Source organism: Phyllobates terribilis, unplaced genomic scaffold (genome assembly GCF_046119375.1).
Source record: "Phyllobates terribilis strain yellow unplaced genomic scaffold, ASM4611937v1 Scaffold_2__4_contigs__length_985480577, whole genome shotgun sequence".
Taxonomy (NCBI): Eukaryota; Metazoa; Chordata; class Amphibia; order Anura; family Dendrobatidae; genus Phyllobates; species Phyllobates terribilis.
In genome coordinates this window covers 679,106,466-679,126,879 of record NW_027362762.1, presented here as the reverse complement: position 1 = coordinate 679,126,879, position 20,414 = coordinate 679,106,466, and the positions used below count along the sequence as shown (strand labels likewise).

At 45.8% G+C, this 20,414-nt stretch overlaps 1 protein-coding gene across 4 annotated transcripts in view; it reads left to right on the top strand.

The window, feature by feature from the left end:
• Positions 1-20,414, top strand: part of LOC141224049 (sushi, von Willebrand factor type A, EGF and pentraxin domain-containing protein 1-like) — a 407,381-nt gene that overhangs the window by 198,648 nt on the left and 188,319 nt on the right. For all 4 annotated transcript variants that reach the window (XM_073666874.1, XM_073666873.1, XM_073666876.1 and 1 more), the window contains 2 exons: positions 2,314-2,493; positions 4,001-4,195. In XM_073666874.1, coding sequence (XP_073522975.1) covers positions 2,314-2,493; positions 4,001-4,195 — 375 coding nt within the window. The remainder of the gene's footprint in view (positions 1-2,313; positions 2,494-4,000; positions 4,196-20,414) is intronic.

Here is a 20,414-nt window from a genome sequence, read left to right as displayed (position 1 = left end):
GAAGGAGCCCAGCAGATGCCGACGTCACAGGAGCGCGACGGAAGGTCCTCGACCCTGACGATCCACTGCGGAGCCACGGCCTACGGAAGAGGATCATCGCAAGGTAGGCCACGGTCCACTAGGGGGGAGGAGGATGTCGGATACGGAGGAGAGCTTCACCGCTTCAACCCCCGCCAGCGCCAGCGCTGCTGCAGTCATGCCTTTTACCATGCCCTATATCCCGGGAGCAGCCTGGCTACCCCAATACTCAGGGGAGTCACATACCCTGAATGACTTTAGTGAAAAGCTGGATAGCCTCTTCCAGGTGTACCCCCTCACAGAAGAGCAAAAAGTGAGCATCCTGGTGGCCCAATTAACCGGGGCAGCCCAAAGGGAGGTAAAGTCCTGGCCACCTGGGAGGAGGACTGTCGCAGAGATACTAACCCAGCTAACCGAGGAGGAGCTGCAGTACTACCAATACGAGGAAAGCCAAGAGGACCCGGACGGGTCTGAGGACTACCCTCAGGAGGGAGCACAAAGAGGACATAGCTACTGAAGGGAAGTAGCGTGAATAAAGAGCTGTACATAGTTACCCGTTAGGGTACAAGGACTGCTGCTAATTAAAATATGGTCCCCGTTGGGATTAGTGAATTGTTCCCCGTGTGTCCCTATCCCTTACCAGGCTGAGGACTGTGAGCAGCCATCCCCTATCCCTTACCAGGCTGAGGACTGTGAGCAGCCAATCCTTATCCCCACTGGCCGAGGACTGAGAGCGGCCATATCCTGTAAATAATTATGTGTTTCTAGTAATTTATAGGAGTCCTTGGTGGATTTACCGGGAATCCTTTGTACAGTTAGTGGAGCGTAACCCAGGATGGACTAAAAGACTGTTAAGGACTCGGGGCAGGACAGACCCCTACCTGGTTACGTCCCCCTGTTTTGGTGAAATGGACACCTTTGTTTCCTTCAAAGACTGCACCCGGTTGCGGACATGCCGTGACCACCTTTATGTGTTTTTCTTATTGTATTATTATTGTTATACCATGTTATGTCTTTCTAAAAAAAATATGTTTAGTCCCGGAGTACTAAATTTCACTAGGGGGGAATGTGGCACCCCAGGGGTCTGGTTTCCACAGTAATGCAATGTTATGTCTGAGAGCAGGTGGGAGGTCTCTTGGTCAGGAATCCTATGCATGCCACACCTCCTGCCCAGTCCTGGGAGGGGAAGAACTTCCCCTATATAAACCTGGGGCTGAGGCAGGGTTAGAGAGTTCAGAGGGAGAGTTCAGCCAGGAGGGCTGACAGGGAGCTGTGGCTCCGGCTGGGCCCAGCTCCTGGGCCCTGCCAGAAGTAGAGACAGAGAAGAGAAGCAGCTATGGGAAGAAACAACAGGAGCTCTGTGGGAGCAGTGTTACAAGGAGTTAGGGGCTGGCAGCTGCAGAGCTCGCCCTGACTGAGAAGTTATCACCGGACCCGGAGTCCGAGGCTGTGGGGACTAATCCTTACCCAGCAGCAGAAACCGACCGGCAGGGGATTGCAGGTCCTCTGGCCCAGAAACCCGAAGGCACGGTCACACGCGTGGGACCAGCACCGCCATCGTGGAGCAGAAGCCATTAGAAGGCCCCGAGTCACCGGCCATACGGGTGAGCACCACACGGTACACTCAGGGACGTGGGCTACTTTTACCCGCCTCTAGCAAGGTAGCCAGAAGAGTACAGTTAGCTGGGAAGGCCTACAACTCCGCCTGGCCAGGGGAGATCCCATCTGCTCAAGGACTGACCAGGCCCCGATCGCTAGCAAGTACTCCGGGAGGGTCTATCTTTGTCACCAGTAAAGACCCTGAACTACTACACGCATCGTCTCTGAGTGGTTCCTGCTACCCCCATCATCCACGTCGGCTGCCCTGAGGCCATACCCCTCCCGTTGGGGGTTATACCATCCCCGCTGCACCATCCTTCCACCGGCCTCAGCGGTCTGCCCTGCAGCGGCAGCTCCAAAGCTGCATTCAACGGGTGGCGTAGTCATCCAACATCTACTGCTAATAGACTCGCCACTTAGTTTGACTCCCTGGGCACGGACCGGGTCACCGCCACGAGACTACTACCCCCATCTGATCCGGCTCCGGGTAAGCCCCCGTGCACGCGATGCCGCACGACACAGAAGGCCCAGGGGCGCGTCAGTTGAATGATCTGAAACATTAAAATGTGACAAATAGCAAATACTTTTCCATAGCTTTGTGCATAGATGGTGAATATATACAGTATATTGCACCTAACAGTACAGATGTACATATATATTAATTTATTATCTTATTTATTATCTTATCTATTCCAGCTCGAACATGTGCTAATCCTGGATATGTAGAAAATGGATGGTATAGTCCTCACTTGGATGAATACCTTTACAATGATACTATAACATATTATTGTGATGAAGGATTTCAGCTTATTGGTAAAGTTTCAATTACTTGCACCCTTGATGAAAGATGGAACTATAAACCACCTCAGTGCCGAGGTAAGACAGCCATGGAAATATCCCATGCAAATCCAAGAAATATCTGGAATGAGTCAAGCAAAATAAAAGCTAATAGATCCAGCATAGGTGATAAATGTTAGATAAGGGGGACTGATTGCTGGCACTCATCAATTATTAGATTGAGGGACTTCCGTTCCATCCTTCTGCAGACCGCAAAAATGGGGAGGACTGGTGTGTTACAAGGTAACAATGATTTTTTATCGGTTTTTAGTCTGTCTGTTTTTACCATAAGTGCGACATCAGTTTTTCTCATTTGAAAAAATAAGTTTTCTCCTAACCAATAGAGAATAAAAAACAGAGGACACATGGATGACATCCAAGTGCTATCAATTTTTTTATGCACCTTCATAAACAAGCTTTGATAAACGTTCACTGCAATGGGCGAGTTTCATTTGTAAATTTACCAATCAGTCTGCAAAAAAATCAAATGCTTGACCATGGCCATAGACTACAATGGATGGTTATATGTTCACAAAAAGAGGTTGATCTAGCACTTCAGATAAAATATAAAGATTTATTTCATCAATAAAAACATTAATCAATAGAGAATCCATATCATCAAATGTGAACTAGGACCTTGAATACTTTTTTGGGACTTTTTCCAAGTATGATTTAACTGAGTGTTTTAATGATGTGGATATTATTTTGATTAATGTTTTTATCAATGGAATAAAACTTGATATTTTATCTGAAGTTTGGATCAACCTCTTTTTGTGGACTGCCTTCCTTTGGATTTGGGATCCTGTGTACTCATGGATAAATGAGCTGATCATACATGCCATGATGTTTAATGGTTACATGTTCTGTTCTTGAAAAACATGAATAGAGCACCTACGAAAAATGGATGCAAAAATGAGCTCTAATTAAAATTTCTAACTTAAAAGGATTGTTCACTTTCAGATAATATTTTACTTCGGCTACACTTTGTTAAAAAAATAACAAACTATTCTGTACTCACCTTCAAAGAGTCTACCACTGGGTCTCCGCTGCTACTTCTGACAGCACGACAGTCAATCAGTGAGCTCAGTGGCATCCCGTCTACACTGGCAGAGCCGCAGAAATCACTGAGCATAGCGTGGCTTATTATTTTTTCACAAACTACAGCCAGGGCCAAACATTATCTGTAATCTTCATTGCGAAACGAAAGAAGTGCTTATTATTGTTGTTCATTGTCTGACAGAACGTGGACAACATTAACAGATAATGCCCCCAGTGATAATCGATTGCTCTACAGGATACTTAGTTCTTTATTAGAATTGTTTGGCTAGGCTAGTATAGTTTTGTGATGTCCTGTTTTGTATAGATGAGTTCATATGTAAAACCTATGTTTGACATGCAGCTGTTTAGATGCATGACTTAACTGTAACAATAATCACATTCATAAGAGTAGATATCTGTGCCCAGATGACTCTTGTCTGCCCTCGAGCTGGGATCAGGTGCGACTTCACTAATGCAATATCAATTTTATCTTCTGTTTTGTTATCAGGCATTTGTAAACCTCCACCCGACCTTTATAATGCTCAACTTCAGTTCCAGTATAAAACAATGGCAACTTACTTTATTGGCACAAGTGTTCAGTACATGTGCAGACCTGGATACTATCAGGATTACAGATTCACAAATACTATAACTTGTTTGGGAAACTTCACATGGTCCAAAATACCCAATGATTTCTGTAAAAGTAAGTACTGATGTGTGGGTGATTCTTTTAGTTCAGTAGTAAATGTGAGATTTAATAAAATATTTTAAAATTAAATCTTGAATATAAAAGGTCAGTATATTAAATGCTAACTAGTGTTGAGCGATACCTTCCGATATCAGGAAATATCGTATCGGATTGGATCGGACCGATACTCAAAAAGTATCGGATATCGCCGATTCCGGAAACCAATGCAAGTCAATGGGACACTAATATCGGAATGAAAATAAACCCTTTCTTTCCTTGTCGGTTAATTCTACATGAAGTAAAACAACTAAGAATAATGTAGAATGTATTATGCGAAAAGCCGGCAATTCATCAGCGCATACACCGGTCCCCGACAATTTACAACAGAAAGAATAGAGCTTCACACATAGATTAGATAGATAGAAACATGTCAGTCACATATATAATAAGTACAGTGACAGTGCTGCTTACTGTACTTGTCATTTAGTGTAAAGGATTTATTTAAAAAAATAATAGTGTTTTCATGCACCGTCTCTTTAAGGAAGCCAGCCGGCAATTCAGCAGCGGTACCCGACAATTTAGAATAGAAGGAATAGAGAATCATACATAGATTAGATAGATAGAAACATGTCAGTCACATATATATGAAGTACAGTGACAGTGTTGATTACTGTACTTGTCATTTAGTGTTAAAATAAAGGATTTATTTAAAAAAAAATTGGTGTGGGGTTCCCCTTAATTTTAGTCTCTAGCGGAGGTTAAGCAGACAGCTGGGGCAGATGTTTGAAGCCTGGGAAGGGGTTAATACCCACGGAGCTTCCCAGGCTACTAATATCAGCCCCCAGCTGAATACCTAGCCTTTACTAGCTATTAAAATGGGGGACCCCCCCCAAAAAAAAATGACGTGGGGTCCCCCCTAATTTAATAGCTAGCAAAGGCTAGGCAGACAGCTGGGGGCTGATATTAATAGCCCAGGAAGGGAGCCATGAATATTGGCCCCCTCCCAGGCTAGAAACACCAGCCGTCAGCCGCCCCAGAAATGGCGCATCCATAGGATGCGCCAATTCTGGCACTTAGCCTCGCTCTTCCACGCTGCCCTGGTGCGGTGGCAGGGGGTAATAGGGCTGGGGTTGATGTCAGCTTATAATGCCAGCTGACATCAAGCCCAGGTTAGTAATGGAGAGGCGTCTATAAGACACCCCCATTACTAACCCCATAGTCAAAGTTAAAGAAAAACACAAACACCCAGAATAAAGTCCTTTAATTGAAATAAACACACAATTCTTTATTGTTCTAAATTAAACCGTACTTACCGTCACGCCCATTCCAGCTGAAGCCAACGATCTCCTGCAATAAAAGTAAAATAATAAAGCAACCTCATCCTTACCTTTCCATGGTTCCCACGATGGCTCCAGCTCTGCTACATCGAGATGACAGGCTGGACCGCAGCAGAACGCTGCCATCCAGCCTGTCATCCCGCGGACACTGAGATGCGCAGGAATGCTTCCACTCCTCAGCGTCTCTCTGTGACGGCATCCAGATGAGCCGACAATGAACTCGGCTCACCTCATGCACGTCACTGACAGCGTCGGAGAATTCTCACGCTGAAGCGCTGAGTGCAGGAGAATTCTCCCACGCTGTCAGTGACGTGTATGAGGTGAGCTGAGTTCATTGGACATGACCTCACCTCATGCACGTCACTGACAGCGTGGGAGAATTCTCACGCTGAAGCGCTGAGTGCAGGAGAATTCTCCCACGCTGTCAGTGACGTGTATGAGGTGAGCTGAGTTCATTGGACATGACCTCACCACATGCACGTCACTGACAGCGTGGGAGAATTCTCACGCTGAAGCGCTGAGTGCAGGAGAATTCTCCCACGCTGTCAGTGACGTGCATCAGGTGAGCCGAGTTCATTGTCGGCTCATCTGGATGCCGTCACAGAGAGACGCTGAGGAGCGCAAGCATGCCTGAGCTTCTCAGTGTCTGCGGGATGACAGGCTGGATGGCAGCGTTCTGCTGCGGTCCAGCCTGTCATCTCGATGTAGCAGAGCTGGAGCCATCGTGGGAACCATGGAAAGGTAAGGATGAGGTTGCTTTATTATTTTACTTTTATTGCAGGAGATCGTTGGCTTCAGCTGGAATGGGCGTGACGGTAAGTATGGTTTAATTTAGAACAATAAAGAATTGTGTGTTTATTTCAATTAAAGGACTTTATTCTGGGTGTTGTGTTTTTTTTAAATACTTTACTAGAAATTCATGGTGGTCATGTCTAATATTGGCGTGACCCCATGAATTTCGGGCTTAGGGCCAGCTGATAATGCCAAGCTGGCCTTAACCCCTTTATTACCCAGTGAGCCACCGCACCAGGGCCCTGGATGAGTTGGGTACAGCGCCAGAAGATGGCGGTTCTATGAACGCGCCATTTTCCGGGGCGGCTGCGGACTGCAATTTGCAGCGGGGGGGACCCAGAAAGCTTGGGCCTCCCTGCGCTGCGGATTCCAGCCCCCAGCTGCCTAGTTGTACCTGGCTGGACACAAAAATAGGGCGAAGCCCCACGTATTTTTTTTTTAAATTATTTCATGAAATTCATGAAATAATTAAGAAAAAAAGGGCTTCCCTATATTGTTGTGTCCGGCCAGGTACAAATAGGCAGCTGGTGGTTGGGGGCAGCCCGTTCCTGCCTGCTGTACCTGGCTGGACACAAATATAGGGCGAAGCCCCACATCAATTTTTTTTTAATTATTTCATGAATTTCCTGAAATAATTAAAAAAAAATTGATGTGGGGCTTCGCATTATATTTGTGTCCAGCCAGGTACAGCAGGCAGGAACGGGCTGCCCCCAACCACCAGATGCCTATTTGTACCTGGCCGGACACAACAATATAGGGAAGCCCTTTTTTTCTTTATTATTTCATGAATTTCATGAAATAATTTAAAAAAAAAATACGTGGGGCTTCTCCCTATTTTTGTGTCCAGCCAGGTACAACTAGGCAGCTGGGGGATGGAATCTGCAGTGCAGGGAGACCCAAGCTTTCTGGGCCCCCCCCCGCTGCAAATTGCAGTCTGCAGCCACCCCGGAAAATGGCGCGTTCATAGAAGCTGGATGCTGTACCTGGCTGGCATACAAAAATATGGCAAAGCCAACGTCAAAATTTTGGGGAAAAATTAATTAAAAAATAAATAATAATTTAGGGACTGCATCTTTATTAACTCCTCAAATGTCATTTAGTGTTAAAATAAAGGATTTATTTAAAAAAAAAATTGGCGTGGGATCCCCCATAATTTTAGTCTCTAGCGGAGGTTAAGCAGACGGCTGGGGCAGATGTTTGAAGCCTGGGAAGGGGGTAATACCCACGGAGCTTCCCAGACTACTAATATCAGCCCCCAGCTGAATACCTAGCCTTTACCAACTATTAAAATGGGTGACCCCCCCCCCAAAACATGACGTGGGGTCCCCCCTATTTTAATAGCTAGCAAAGGCTAGGCAGACAGCTGGGGGCTGATATTAATAGCCCAGGAAGGCTGCCATGAATATTGGCCCCCTCCCAGGCTAGAAACACCAGCCGTCAGCCGCCCCAGAAATGGCGCATCCATAGGATGCGCCAATTCTGGCACTTAGCCTCGCTCTTCCACGCTGCCCTGGTGCGGTGGCAGGGGGTAATAGGGCTGGGGTTCATGTCAGCGCCAGCTGCCATGAAGCCCAGGTTAGTAATGATGGGCGTCTATAAGACACCCCCATTACTAACCTACAAAGTGTTAAAAAGAAAAAACACACTACACCCAGAAAAAAATAATTTATTTGAAATAAAATACACCATTTTATTTAATTCTTAGTTTACTAAAAAAAAAGTTACCTGTCCACGTTCCTGCGCTGATCTCCCATGCACAGCTGTCACATCTGGAGATGGTGACAGCTGTGCATGGCTGCTGTAAGCTCACACTGCCGGGAACACGTCCGCTCCCGGCAGCGGGAGCCCCTGACTGAGGTCACTGGAGTGCATTCAGGCAGCGCAGCTCCGGAGACCTCCTTTACGGCACTGCTGTACCGTGGGAATTTCTCACGATACAGCGGGGCCGTAAAGCAGCTAACCGGAGCAGCGCTGCCTGAACTCCGGTGAACCCGCTTATGCAATGACGGGGCTGCTTTACGGCCCCGTCATTCTAGCGGCGGCAGCGGTTCAGAGCGGTCACATTCTATGTGGCTGCTCTGAACTGGAGATCTTCTTGGGACACTCGTGGACTACTACGGAGGGGTAAGGATAAGGTTGTGGTTTATTATTTTATATTTTATTACAGGAGATCGATGGCTTCGGGGAATTAGGTGTCTAGGTGAGTATAGGTGTAGTTTTTTATTTTTTACTTTATTTTAGGTGGCGATTGGCGGGGACAGGTAATGTATGAACTAATTTATTGCAGGTAACCACTGGCCACCAATGACATGTATTTAAAATTTATTGGGGACACAGTAGGGCAATTTATATAGCAGGATCAGGCTGATGGGAACTACTGCTCCCATCAAGCTGATCCTGCTGGCACGAGTGGACGGGGGACAGACATAGGCCGATGGGAGTAGTAGTGTCACATCGGCCTATGTCTGCCTGCACGCGCACACCCGCACACATCGCACAGACACCGTGCACACACCCGCAGACATCGCACAGACACCGTGCACACACCCGCAGACATCGCACAGACACCGCACACACCCGCAGACATCGCACAGACACCGCACACACCCGCAGACATCGCACAGACACCGCACACACCCGCAGACATCGCACAGACACCCACACACACCAATCATGATGGGTCTGGGAGGTGAGGCTGACCTGTGCGACCGTGGGAAAGTTCATGTGAGTTCATGCAGTCAAGCATGAACTCACATGAACCCTCCGAGGGCACCGCGGCTACTTCAAATGAACAGCTGATCGGCATCACCTGATACCTCAGCTGTTCATTTGAAATAACCGGCGGGAAAGCGCAGCACAGAACGGGAAAGCCGGCGGTGAAGTCTTTTCACTGCCTGCTTCCCCGCCCGGGTCCTTCGCTCCCCGCTCCTTGGTGCTGCGCTCCCCGCCCGGTCCTAACTTACGATCGGGATGGGAGGTGGCGAGGGGAGCGGAGGATCGGGGTGGGAGGCTGCGGGGAAGCAGTATGGTGCTGTGTGATTGTTTAAAAGCCGGCGGCTTTTTACCGCCCGCCGGCTTTTAAACAATCAAGAGAATTCTCCCACGCTGGGATGGCATTCTGATGACAGGCTGGATCGCAGCTGAGCGCTGCCACCCAGCTTGTCATCGTTCAGAGACACTGCAGAGCGCAGGCATTATGGGAACTTCCGATTCCGGTATTCGATATTGTAAAAGTATCAGAATTAAGTATCGGAATTCCGATACCGCGAATATCGGCCGATACCCGATATTTCAGTATCGGAATGCTCAACACTAATGCTAACTAAAAGATTGGACAACCTGCTTTCTGTCTGTGCACATGTTTTTAATAAATAGAGATGAGAACCTATTTAAATTAAATTTAATCTATATACTGTAAGGACCCAGGCAGACATATTTTCTATTTTGTTGATTGTGCTCAACTGTAAAATAATCCAAGTGATACTTTTGCATTATTCAATCTCATATGACTTAAAGGGGTTGTCCACTACTCAGACAGCCCTTCTCAATCCCATGTTTCCCCCCAGTAAAATAATAACACCTATAAACACCTCCGGTGCAGGCGCCGTTGTTAGAATCTATGTTGTTTTATTGTCGGCCATCTTGTTATGGTTTGCTGGCTTCTAGTCTTCTCCTCTGGTGCTGGTTGTCTTGGTCGCGTGATCTCTTCACTCTTTATTACTCAGCACCTGTCTCCCATTCCCCGCTGGACATCAGTGTTGTTACGCTTGTGTTCTGGCTAAGTTGCCTTTAGTTCTTTGTGCTTTGGACAATTGATATCCTGGGACTTCTTGTTCCACCAGTTTTGTTCCCTTTAATCTTCATTTCTGCAACTAACTTTTCTGTTAGGAGGTCTCCTGTTTTTGATCCCAGTCCTTAGATCTTTTAGGGACCCCTTTCCCTTCCTTCAGATCTTCGTTTGAGTTCAGTGCAGGAGTTTTGGTGGGCTATTCACAAGGAATAGGGCACCCACCCCAGCGTAGGGTTAAGCTGAGTCTCAGTGCAGGGACAGCTTTTCCCTCCTATTCCTTAGTTCTAAGTTGCAGAACATAACAGTATGTCCAGCTCCGTTTAAAAAAAAAAAAAAGGGGGGGGGTTTCTCTCTTTTTTTTCTCCTCTCCTCTCCCTGGGTTTTCTTCAGTATGAGTACCATCCAGGAGCTTGCTCAATGCTTGCAAGGGTTGACTCTGGAGGTTGCCGGTCTTCAGCAGTATGTGAGCAAATACCCTGCAGAACGCTATGAAGAACCTAAGGTACGATTACCTGAGTGTTTCTCGGGGAAACGACAGGATTTTTTTTCATTTAAAAATGCTTGTTTGTTGTATTTTTGGCTCAGACCTAGATCTTCTGGGAGTGAACTACCGCATGTGGGGATTATTATATCTCTATTGCGTAAAAAAACTCAAATCTGGGCGTTTTCCTTGTCTCCTGATGATCATTGTTTGATGTCTGTGGAGGCATTATTTGATGCCATTTTCTGTATGATGATCCTGATCGGGTTACATCAGCTGAGGCGTCTGAAACAGGGTTCTCTTGATGCTGAGAGTTATTGCACCCTGTTCAGACGATGGTCTGCAGAGGTCAGGTGGAACGACCCTGCACTCAAGTTTCAGTTTCTGGCAGGCTGGAGTGAAAGGGTTAAAGATTTGCTCATTGCATTCCCTGCACCTGATACTCTGCAAGTTGCCATGCAGTTAGCTATCCGTGTGGATAGAAGGTTGAGGGCCAGACAGAATGAGGAGAAGTTTCCTGTATTGCTGGATTCTATTTCTCACGATATTCCTTCCGACACTAGGGAACCTATGCAGGTTGGGGCAATGTCATCCCGTTCCAAGGAGAGGGACAGGAGGTTCTCTGAGGGACTTTTCTTGTATTGCGGTAAGGCTGATCATTTTTTAAAGCAATGCGAGGTTCGCTTAAGGGAAGAAAAAAAAATGGTCAGTAGAAATAACAATACTGTTCGCCTTGCGTTTTTACGTTCTGCTGGGGTGTTTTTTACCTGGTAATACTACCTGTCAGGTCGTCCGATTGAGTTTCAGGTTATGCTGGATTGTGGTTCTGCACTTAATTTGATTGATCAACAATTGCTTGAAAAGTATAAGTTTGGTTCTGAACCTTTGTCGTCTCCTTTTCCTGTGGTGGCGATTGATAATACTCCCCTGTACCCCTGGAGCATGGGAGCATTCTTCGAAAGGTCACTGGGTTTCCACTTACTACGAATATGGAACATAAGGAGCAGATTGACTTATTTGTACTTGCTAAGTTGCCTTCCCCGGTCGTCCTGGGGTTGCCCTGGTTAAAAGTGCATAATCCTTAGCTGGACTGGTCGTCTGGTTCCATAAGATCCTGGGGTCAGGGGTGTTATGGTAAGTGTTGTAATGTTCACATTGCGGCTGTTGTGAAGGGGGAGTTACCTGAACACATTCAAGATTTTTGGAGGGTTTTTTCGGAGGTGGAGTCGAAAGCTTTTCCACCTCATAGAGATTACGATTGCGCTATAGACTTCGTCCCTGATGCTAAGCTCCCTAAGAGTTGGTTGTTTAATCTGACAATTCCCGAGAGGGAGGCTTTGAAAGAATACCTTTAGACTAGTTTAGCTGCAGATCACATAAGACCCTCTAAGTCTCCTGTGGCGGTTGGGTTCTTTTTTGTCAAAAAGAAGGATAGGGGTCTTAGGCCATGTCTGGATTTTCGAGAGATTAATAAGATCACTGTGCGCAATCCTTATCCGTTACCACTTATTCCGGATTTGTTTAACCAATTGACCAGAGCTAAATGGTTTTCTAAGATTGACCTTCGTGGGACATATAATTTGCTGCGGGTGAAGGACTGAGATGAATGGAAGACAGCTTTTAACACCCCGGAAGGTCATTTTGAGTGTTTGGTGATGCCTTTCGGGCTTACTAACGCCCCTGCATTTTTTCAAAATTTCATCAATGACATTCTGAGACCCTTGATCAGTAGGAGTGTTATGGTTTATCTGGATGACATTTTGATTTATTCATCGGATCTTGAGTCTCATTGGCAGAGAGTCCGCGAAGTTCTTCAGATACTGAGAGATAACACACTCTTTGCTAAATTGGAGAAGTGTCAGTTTGCTGTCCAGAAAATTAGTTTTTTGGGTTACTTTGTCTCTTGTGTTGGTTTTGAGATGGACCAGGTGAAAGTTCAGGCTGTGCTGGAGGGGCCGAGGCCTGAGAGTTTGAAGTCCATACAGAGGTTTTTGGGGTTTGCCAATTATTACATTGCAGCGCTGGGGTCCTGGGTTCAAATCCCACCAAGGACAACATCTGCAAGGAGTTTGTATGTTCTCCCCGTGTTTGCGTGGGTTTCCTCCAGGTTCTCTGGTTTCCTCCCACACTCCAAAGACATACTGATAGGGAATCTAGATTGTGAGCCCCCATGGGGACAGTGACGATAATGTATGGAAAGCGCTGCGGAATATGTTAGCGCTATATAAAAATAAAGATTACTATATTATTATTATATTACAGGAAATTCATAAAGAATTTCTCTGTCATCGCTAAACCCATTACTGATCTCACCAAGAAGGGTGCTAACACAGTCCAATGGTTCACTGAGGCTATTGAAGCTTTTGAGTATCTCAAGGAGAGGTTCAGCTCTGCTCCTGATCTTATCCAGACGGATGAGACCAAGCCATTTTTGGTTGAGGTGGATGCCTCATCTATAGGCGTAGGGGCAGTTCTGTCCCAGGAGGGTGAAGATGGGGTGCATCCCTATGCTTTCTTTTCCAAAAAATTTTCCGAGACAGAGCTCAACTATGATGTTGGGAATCGTGAGTTGTTGGCTATTAAACTCACGTTCGAGCATTGGCGACATTTTTTGGAGGGGGCTCAACATCCTATACATGTTTTCACTGATCATAAGAATTTGACTTTTGTGGACGCAGCTAAACGTTTGAATGCCCGTCAGGCTAGGTGGGCACTGTTTTTTGCCTGGTTCAATTTTTCCGTAACCTTTGCCCCGGGGACAAAGACTGTTAAGGCTGGCGCTTTGTCTCGTAGTTTCTCTCCAGTGGTGAATGCTGAGATGTAGGAGTGCACTTTGCAGAGAGGGGTGGTGGTGGCCGCATTGGATTCTGAGTTGGAGAATAGCATCCTAGGAGCTCAGAGTGCGGCACCAACTAACACTCCGTGTGGTAAATTGTTTGTGCCCAGAGCCTTGAGGAGAGCGTTGTTTGTTGAATGTCATGAGTCTCGGTTGGTGGGTCACCCAGGGATTTCGGAAACTAGGAAGTCTATCGGTCGGAGTTTCTGGTGGCCAGGTTGGCAAAGGAAAGTCATCAAGTGGGTGCGTCAGTGTTCTGTGTGGGCTAGGTCGAAGGCCTCTCACGCTCTGGCTGCGGGGTTGCTGTGCCCCTTGGAAATTCCTAGTTCACCATGGACGCACCTTGCCATGGATTTGATCACCGATCTGCCTTTATTGGAGGGTTTTTCTGTCATCTGGGTTGTTGTGGACCGGTTTAGTAAAATGTGTCATGTGGTTCCGTTCAACAAGTTACCTTGCGCCAAGACTCTTGCTAAGGCTTTTGTGAAGGAGATTGTCAGGCTCCATGGTGTTCCCACGGACATTGTTTCCGATAGAGGACCACAGTTTGTGGCTCTCTTTTGGCGTGCTTTTTGTGACAGTTTGAAAATTAATTTGTCATTCTCGTAGGGGTATCATCCAGAGTCCAATGGACAGACTAAAAGGAAGAACCAGGATGTCGAGCAGTTGTTGAGATGTTTTGTGGCAGACAATCAGGAAATGTGGTCAGAATTTCTACCACTTGCGGAGTTTGCCCTTAATAATCATACTTCTTCCTCGGCTGGTTGTTCTCCTTTGTTTTGTTGTACTGGCAGGTATCCATCTTTTGGTCCATTTTCCAAAGTTGGGGCTGCTGTACCGGAGGAGGACAATTTTTCTGGTGATTTGGAGAGGGTTTGGACCAGTGTACGCCTGAACCTTAAAGAGGCTAACAGGAGATCAAAAAGGTATTTTGACAAAAAAAGAAAGGAGTCCTTGTTTGCTGTTGGGGATATGGTTTGGTTGCCCTCTAGGAATCTTCGTTTGAAAATTCCTTCTAAAAAACTGGGACCTAAATTTGTGGGTCCTTTCAAACTGGTTCAGATTGGCAACTCTGCAGCGGTGAGGTTGGACATTCCCTCGTCCTGGCGGATTAATTCTTTGTTTCATGTGTCGTTACTCAAGAAGGCGAACATGCTTGATAAGCAGGTGAAGCCTACTGTTCCTCTTGTTGATGAGGACGGTGAATTTGAGATTTCTCGCATTTTGGATTCCAGGTGGCATAGAGGGAGATTACAGTATCTTGTGTCCTGGAGAGGTTTCGGCCCCGAGGATAATTCCTAGGTGAAGGCGGAGGACATCTCAGCCTCAAGGCTAATTAAGGCTTTTCACAGGAGATTTCCTGGTAATGCTCGGCCTAGAGGATCCCCAGCGTAGGGTTGAGCTGAGTCGCAGTGCAGGGACAGCTTTTCCCTCCTATTCCTTAGTTCTAAGTTGCTGAACATAACAGCCGTTCCAGCGGTGTTGGTACTGTCTATTCTGGGGATCATGTGACATTGGGGATTGTCTGACATAACAATCAGCGTTGGCTCCACTCTTTACTCCTTTGGCGAAATCAACAAATCTATGGGAAAATAAAGCTACAGTTGCTCTCTCACTTTCTCTGGATGTATTGATTTGTGTGAAGGAGGGAAGAGTGGAGCCAACACTGATTGGCTGCAGGGATCATGCGATGTCACGCGATCTCCAGGAGGGGCAGTGCCGACACCAATGGAACGGCTTCGGTACCGGATGTGAATATAGGTGTTATTTTACTGGGGCGAAACATATTGATTAAGAATGGGTTGTCAGAATAGTGGTCAAATCCTTTATAATAAATTGCTGAAAACAAATGAATGATGATATATTTAAGCCTCTTTTACATAACATTTGTTAATTCCACTCTCCCTTACATCCATGATTTTTAACTCCTAATAATCAAGCCTGTTTGGTTATAATAGTAATTTAAACAGAGGCAATTATATCAGACTCGGGAAAGGAAATGATTCCCGTATATAGGCCTCACATTTTAATATGTATATCTTTAAAAGATTACCCTGGTATACAGTGATTTTGGTGGTAATAATGTCTGAATGGTTTTATAGTAAAGGAGTTTCCCTCGAACAAAAGTTAATTTTATTCACTAGATCTTGGAGTATAAATTTGTTCCACAATAGGAAGAGATATAAAAACAAATGTTCTTGTGCTGAGATAATCTTATAAATGGGCCCCTGCTATGTACTGTGTAATGGCTGTGTCTGACCGTGAACGGAACATGGTCTGATCATACCACAGCTCCTTGGCAAGGGAGGACGCAAAACATACAGGGGGACAGCACGTGATCACAGCTGCTTTCTTTGAGGTAAAACATTGCTTTACAACTAGTAGAGAAATGTTTTACCTCACAAAAAGGATCAGCTGCGATCCCGTGCTGTAATGTCAGCATACTCTTTTGCTTCTCCCCCTACCCAGGAGATGTGGTATTGTAGACCGTGTACCGGGAAGGTCTCTCTCAGAATACAGCGGGCCGAGGACAAAGGATACTAGAAGACATTATGCTAGGGAACCACTTTTTACAAAGAACAAAAACTGGGTTGCCCCAGCAATGCAAGAAAAGAATACAAACACCCAGCTCTGACAGCTGGGACCCCTGCGCTGCACGACTGACAGGACCAATATGTACTACAAGGTGAACTATAATTTGCCTAACCAGTGGTTCCGCCTAGTGCGGTAACCGAGTGTTACCCAGAGAAATGATGTAATCAGATGGGTGCACTAGGCAGCCCCAGCAGTGGTTGCAGTGCAAAAGTTCACAAACTTAACAACACTCTATGTTTACAATACTGTTATTCTATCTATACACAAGCTCACCACAGGGGGGAGTCTCTAGCTAAGGTTCACCCAGAAATGCTTGGAAACAATGTCTCTGAGAACCTGTGTTTGGCACCAAACTCTTCCTGCTATTTGCATGCACGCATCCACCGGGATCCCTGTGGTGGGACATGAGCTCAGGACTTACCGGCCTTTAAATGATATCTGGAGAAGTTGCTTGATCGTCCGACCGGTCACATAGCTGGGAGACCGAGGAGAGGATCCTGGAGATGTCACAGAAGCGCACTTTCAGTCTGTCAGGCTGGCAGGTGGTCCTTCACGTCACACAGATACCTTGGGGGGAATTCAACTCTGCATCCAACCGTAGTCGTCCCCCAAAGTGATTCTTCCTCTCTATGAGGAATCACAGTCATAGTTTTTTACCTTTACTCAAAGCCCTGTTCAGCTCCCAGCATGCTGCACACACATAGCTCTCCACATAGCAGCACAATCGGCCTCCTCTCTTTCCTTCTTCCTCTTTTCTCACACAAACACCATCAAGTTCACCATAGAGTTCCTTTTCAAAGGCAACAGAGACCTCTTATAGCCGGAGGCTGTTACCGCAGCAATGTCCACATATCTCCCTCTCACAGTATGATCAGACCGTGTCCCAGCACAGTCAGACACAGCCATTACACAGTACATAGCAGGGGCACAGTTATAAGATTATCTCAGTACAGGAACATTATTTTTAATCACTTCCTATTGTGGACCTTATTTTCATTCCAAGATCTAGTTAAAAAAATTAACTTTTGTTCATGGGAAAACCCCTTTAAGTTTATGGTGCTGATTAACCCCTTAATAACATCTGACGTACTAATACGCGTCTGTGCCCTGGGACTTAAGAGCCAGACCCGTATTAGTACGTCATGGCGATCGCGCGCGCACACAGGCTGTGCGGGCGCGATCGCCGCCGGGTGTCAGCTGATTGTCACAGCTGACACCCGGTACTATGTGCAGGGAGCGGTCACGCACCGCTCCCAGCACATTAACCCCCGCGATGCTGCGATCGAAGTCGATCGAAGTCGATCGCGGCATTGCGGGGGCAAGGGGAGGTGATCGCCGATACTCACCTCCTCTTCCGGCTTCCAGCGCAGTCTGCAAAGGCTTCCCGGGTGTTGCCATGACGACCCGATGTCGTCATGACAACATCCGGGTCACCAGAGAGCAGGAAGATTGCTTGGACATGCGCAGTGCATCTCCAAGCAATCTTCACACTGTGCACTTCTGACAGCCTTCATGGCATAGGGATGGTGCTCCATTCCTGTGCCATGCAGGCGATCAGAAAAAAAAAAGTGAAAGTCCCAGAGTGGGACAAAGTAATAAAGTGTATAAACTGTGTGAAAGTGGAAAAAAAAAAAAAAAAAATGTGCAAAAATATTATAAAAAAATAAAAAAAATAATACACCAAAAATAAAAATATAATGTACCCATCAATAAATATTATTATAAAAAAAATAAAAAAAAAACAATAAAAGTACACATATTTGGTATCGCCGCGTCCGGAACAACCTGACCTATAAAACTGTCCCACTAGTTAACCCCTTCAGTGAACACGGTAAAAAAAAAAAAAAAAAAACCAAGCAAAAAACAATGCTTTATCACCATACCGCCAAACAAAAAGTGGAATAACACGCGATCAAAAAGACGCATATAAATAAAAATGATACCGCTGAAAACGTCATCTCGTCCCGCAAAAAACAAGCCGCCATATAGCTCCATCAGCCGAAAAATAAAAAAGTTATAGCTCTCAGAATAAAGCGATACTAAAAAATATTTTTTTCTATAAAATAGCTTTTATTGTGTATAAGCGCCAAAACATAGAAAAATTATACAAATGTGGTACCGCTGTAAACGTACTGACCCGAAGAGTAAAGCTGCCTCATCAATTTTACCACACGCGGAACAGAATAAAAAAAAAAAAAAAAAAACAATTCCTGAATTGTTGGTTTTTGTTTATTCTGCCTCCCAAAAATCGGAATAGAAAGCGATCAAAAAATGTCACGTGCCTGAAAATGGCACCAATAACAACGTCAAGTCATCCCGCAAAAAACGAGCCGTCACATGACTGTCTGCCAAAATTTGGAAAAATTATAGCTCTCAAAATATGGCGATGCAAAAACTAGATTTTACAAAAAATGCGTCTTTTAGTGTGTGACAGCTGTCAGTCATAAAAACCCCATATGATTCTGGCATTGCTGTAATCACACCGACCCGAAGAATAAAGTCGTCTAATCACTTATACCGCACAAGGAACGGCGTCAAAAATAAACTCTTGAGTTAGGATTGGGCTAGGGTTAGGGCTGGGTTTGGGGCTAGGGTTGTGCTGGGGCTAGGGTTGTGCTGGGGCTAGGGTTGTGCTGGGGCTAGGGTTGTGCTGGGGCTAGGGTTGTGCTGGGGCTAGGGTTGTGCTAGGGTTAGGGCTGGGGTTGGGATTTTTTTCAAAAGTAAGAAAAAAAGATGACGATATGGCGACTAGTGTTGAGAGCAAGTGCTCGCTACTTGAGTTTGCATCGGGTGCTCTGGTATGCATTTAGTATCGTGGGTATTTGAGTGACATGCTCGAGTCTCTGCCCCATATGCTTCGCGGCCAAAAAACTTTACGGGGATTGCCTGCCATGCACGAGCGATCCCCGCATGTTTTTTTTTGGGTGTCTAATAACCGTGAAACATGCGGAGCAGGGACTCGAGCATGTCACTCGAGCACACGCTGTACATGGTGCATACCTGAGTACCCGATGCAAACTCAAGTAGCGAGCACTTGCGCTCAAGAATAATGAAAACTTATTCAATATGATGACCTAATGTAAACAAATAATGTGCCGTACCTCTGGGTTCAAAATGTTCACTATACACCTTAATAAAATCTTTGAGGGGTATAGTTTCCAAAATGGGGACACTTGTGGGGGAGCTCCACTGTTTAGGCACATCACGGGCTCTCCAAACGCGACATGGTGTCCGCTAACAAATTGAATGGAAAATCGGCTCAAATTGTTAGCGGACGCCATGTTGCGTTTGGAGAGCCCCTGTGTGTCCAAACATTGGAGCTCCCCCACAAGTGACCCCATTTTGGAAACTAGACCCCCCAAGGCACCTATCTAGATGCATAGTGAGCACTTAGAACCCCCAGGTGCTTCACAAATTGATTCGTAAAAATGAAAAAGTGAAAATAAAACACTTTTTCATTTTTATGAATCAATTTGTGAAGCACCTGGGGTTCCAAGTGCTCACTATGAATCTAGATAGGTGCCTTGGGGGGTCTAGTTTCCAAAATGGGGTCACTTGTGGGGGAGCTCCTATGTTTGGGCACACAGGGACTCTCTAAATGCAACATGGTATCCGCTAACAAATTGAATGGAAAATCGGCTCAAATTGTTAGCGGACACCACATTGCGTTTGGAGAGCCCCTCTGTGCCCAAACTTTGGAGCTCCCCCACAAGTGACCCCATTTTGGAAACTAGACCCCCCAAGGCACCTTTCTAGATGCATAGTGAGCACTTGGAACCTGCAGGTGCTTCACAAATTGATTCGTAAAAATGAAAAAGTGAAAAAAAAAACACTTTTTCATTTTTATGAATCAATTTGTGAAGCACCTGGGGTTCCAAGTGCTCACTATGAATCTAGATAGGTGCCTTGGGGGGTCTAGTTTCCAAAATGGGGTCACTTGTGGGGGAGCTCCAATGTTTGGGCACACAGGGACTCTCTAAATGCAACATGGTATCCGCTAACAAATTAAATGGAAAATCGGCTCAAATTGTTAGCGGACACCACATTGCGTTTGGAGAGCCCCTCTGTGCCCAAACTTTGGAGCTCCCCCACAAGTGACCCCATTTTGGAAACTAGACCCCCCAAGGCACCTTTCTAGATGCATAGTGAGCACTTGGAACCCCCAGGTGCTTCACAAATTGATTCGTAAAAATGAAAAAGTGAAAAAAAAAACACTTTTTCATTTTTATGAATCAATTTGTGAAGCACCTGGGGTTCCAAGTGCTCACTATGAATCTAGATAGGTGCCTTGGGGGGTCTAGTTTCCAAAATGGGGTCACTTGTGGGGGAGCTCCAATGTTTGGGCACACAGGGACTCTCCAAATGCAACATGATATCCGCTAACAAATTGTCGGCTCAAATTG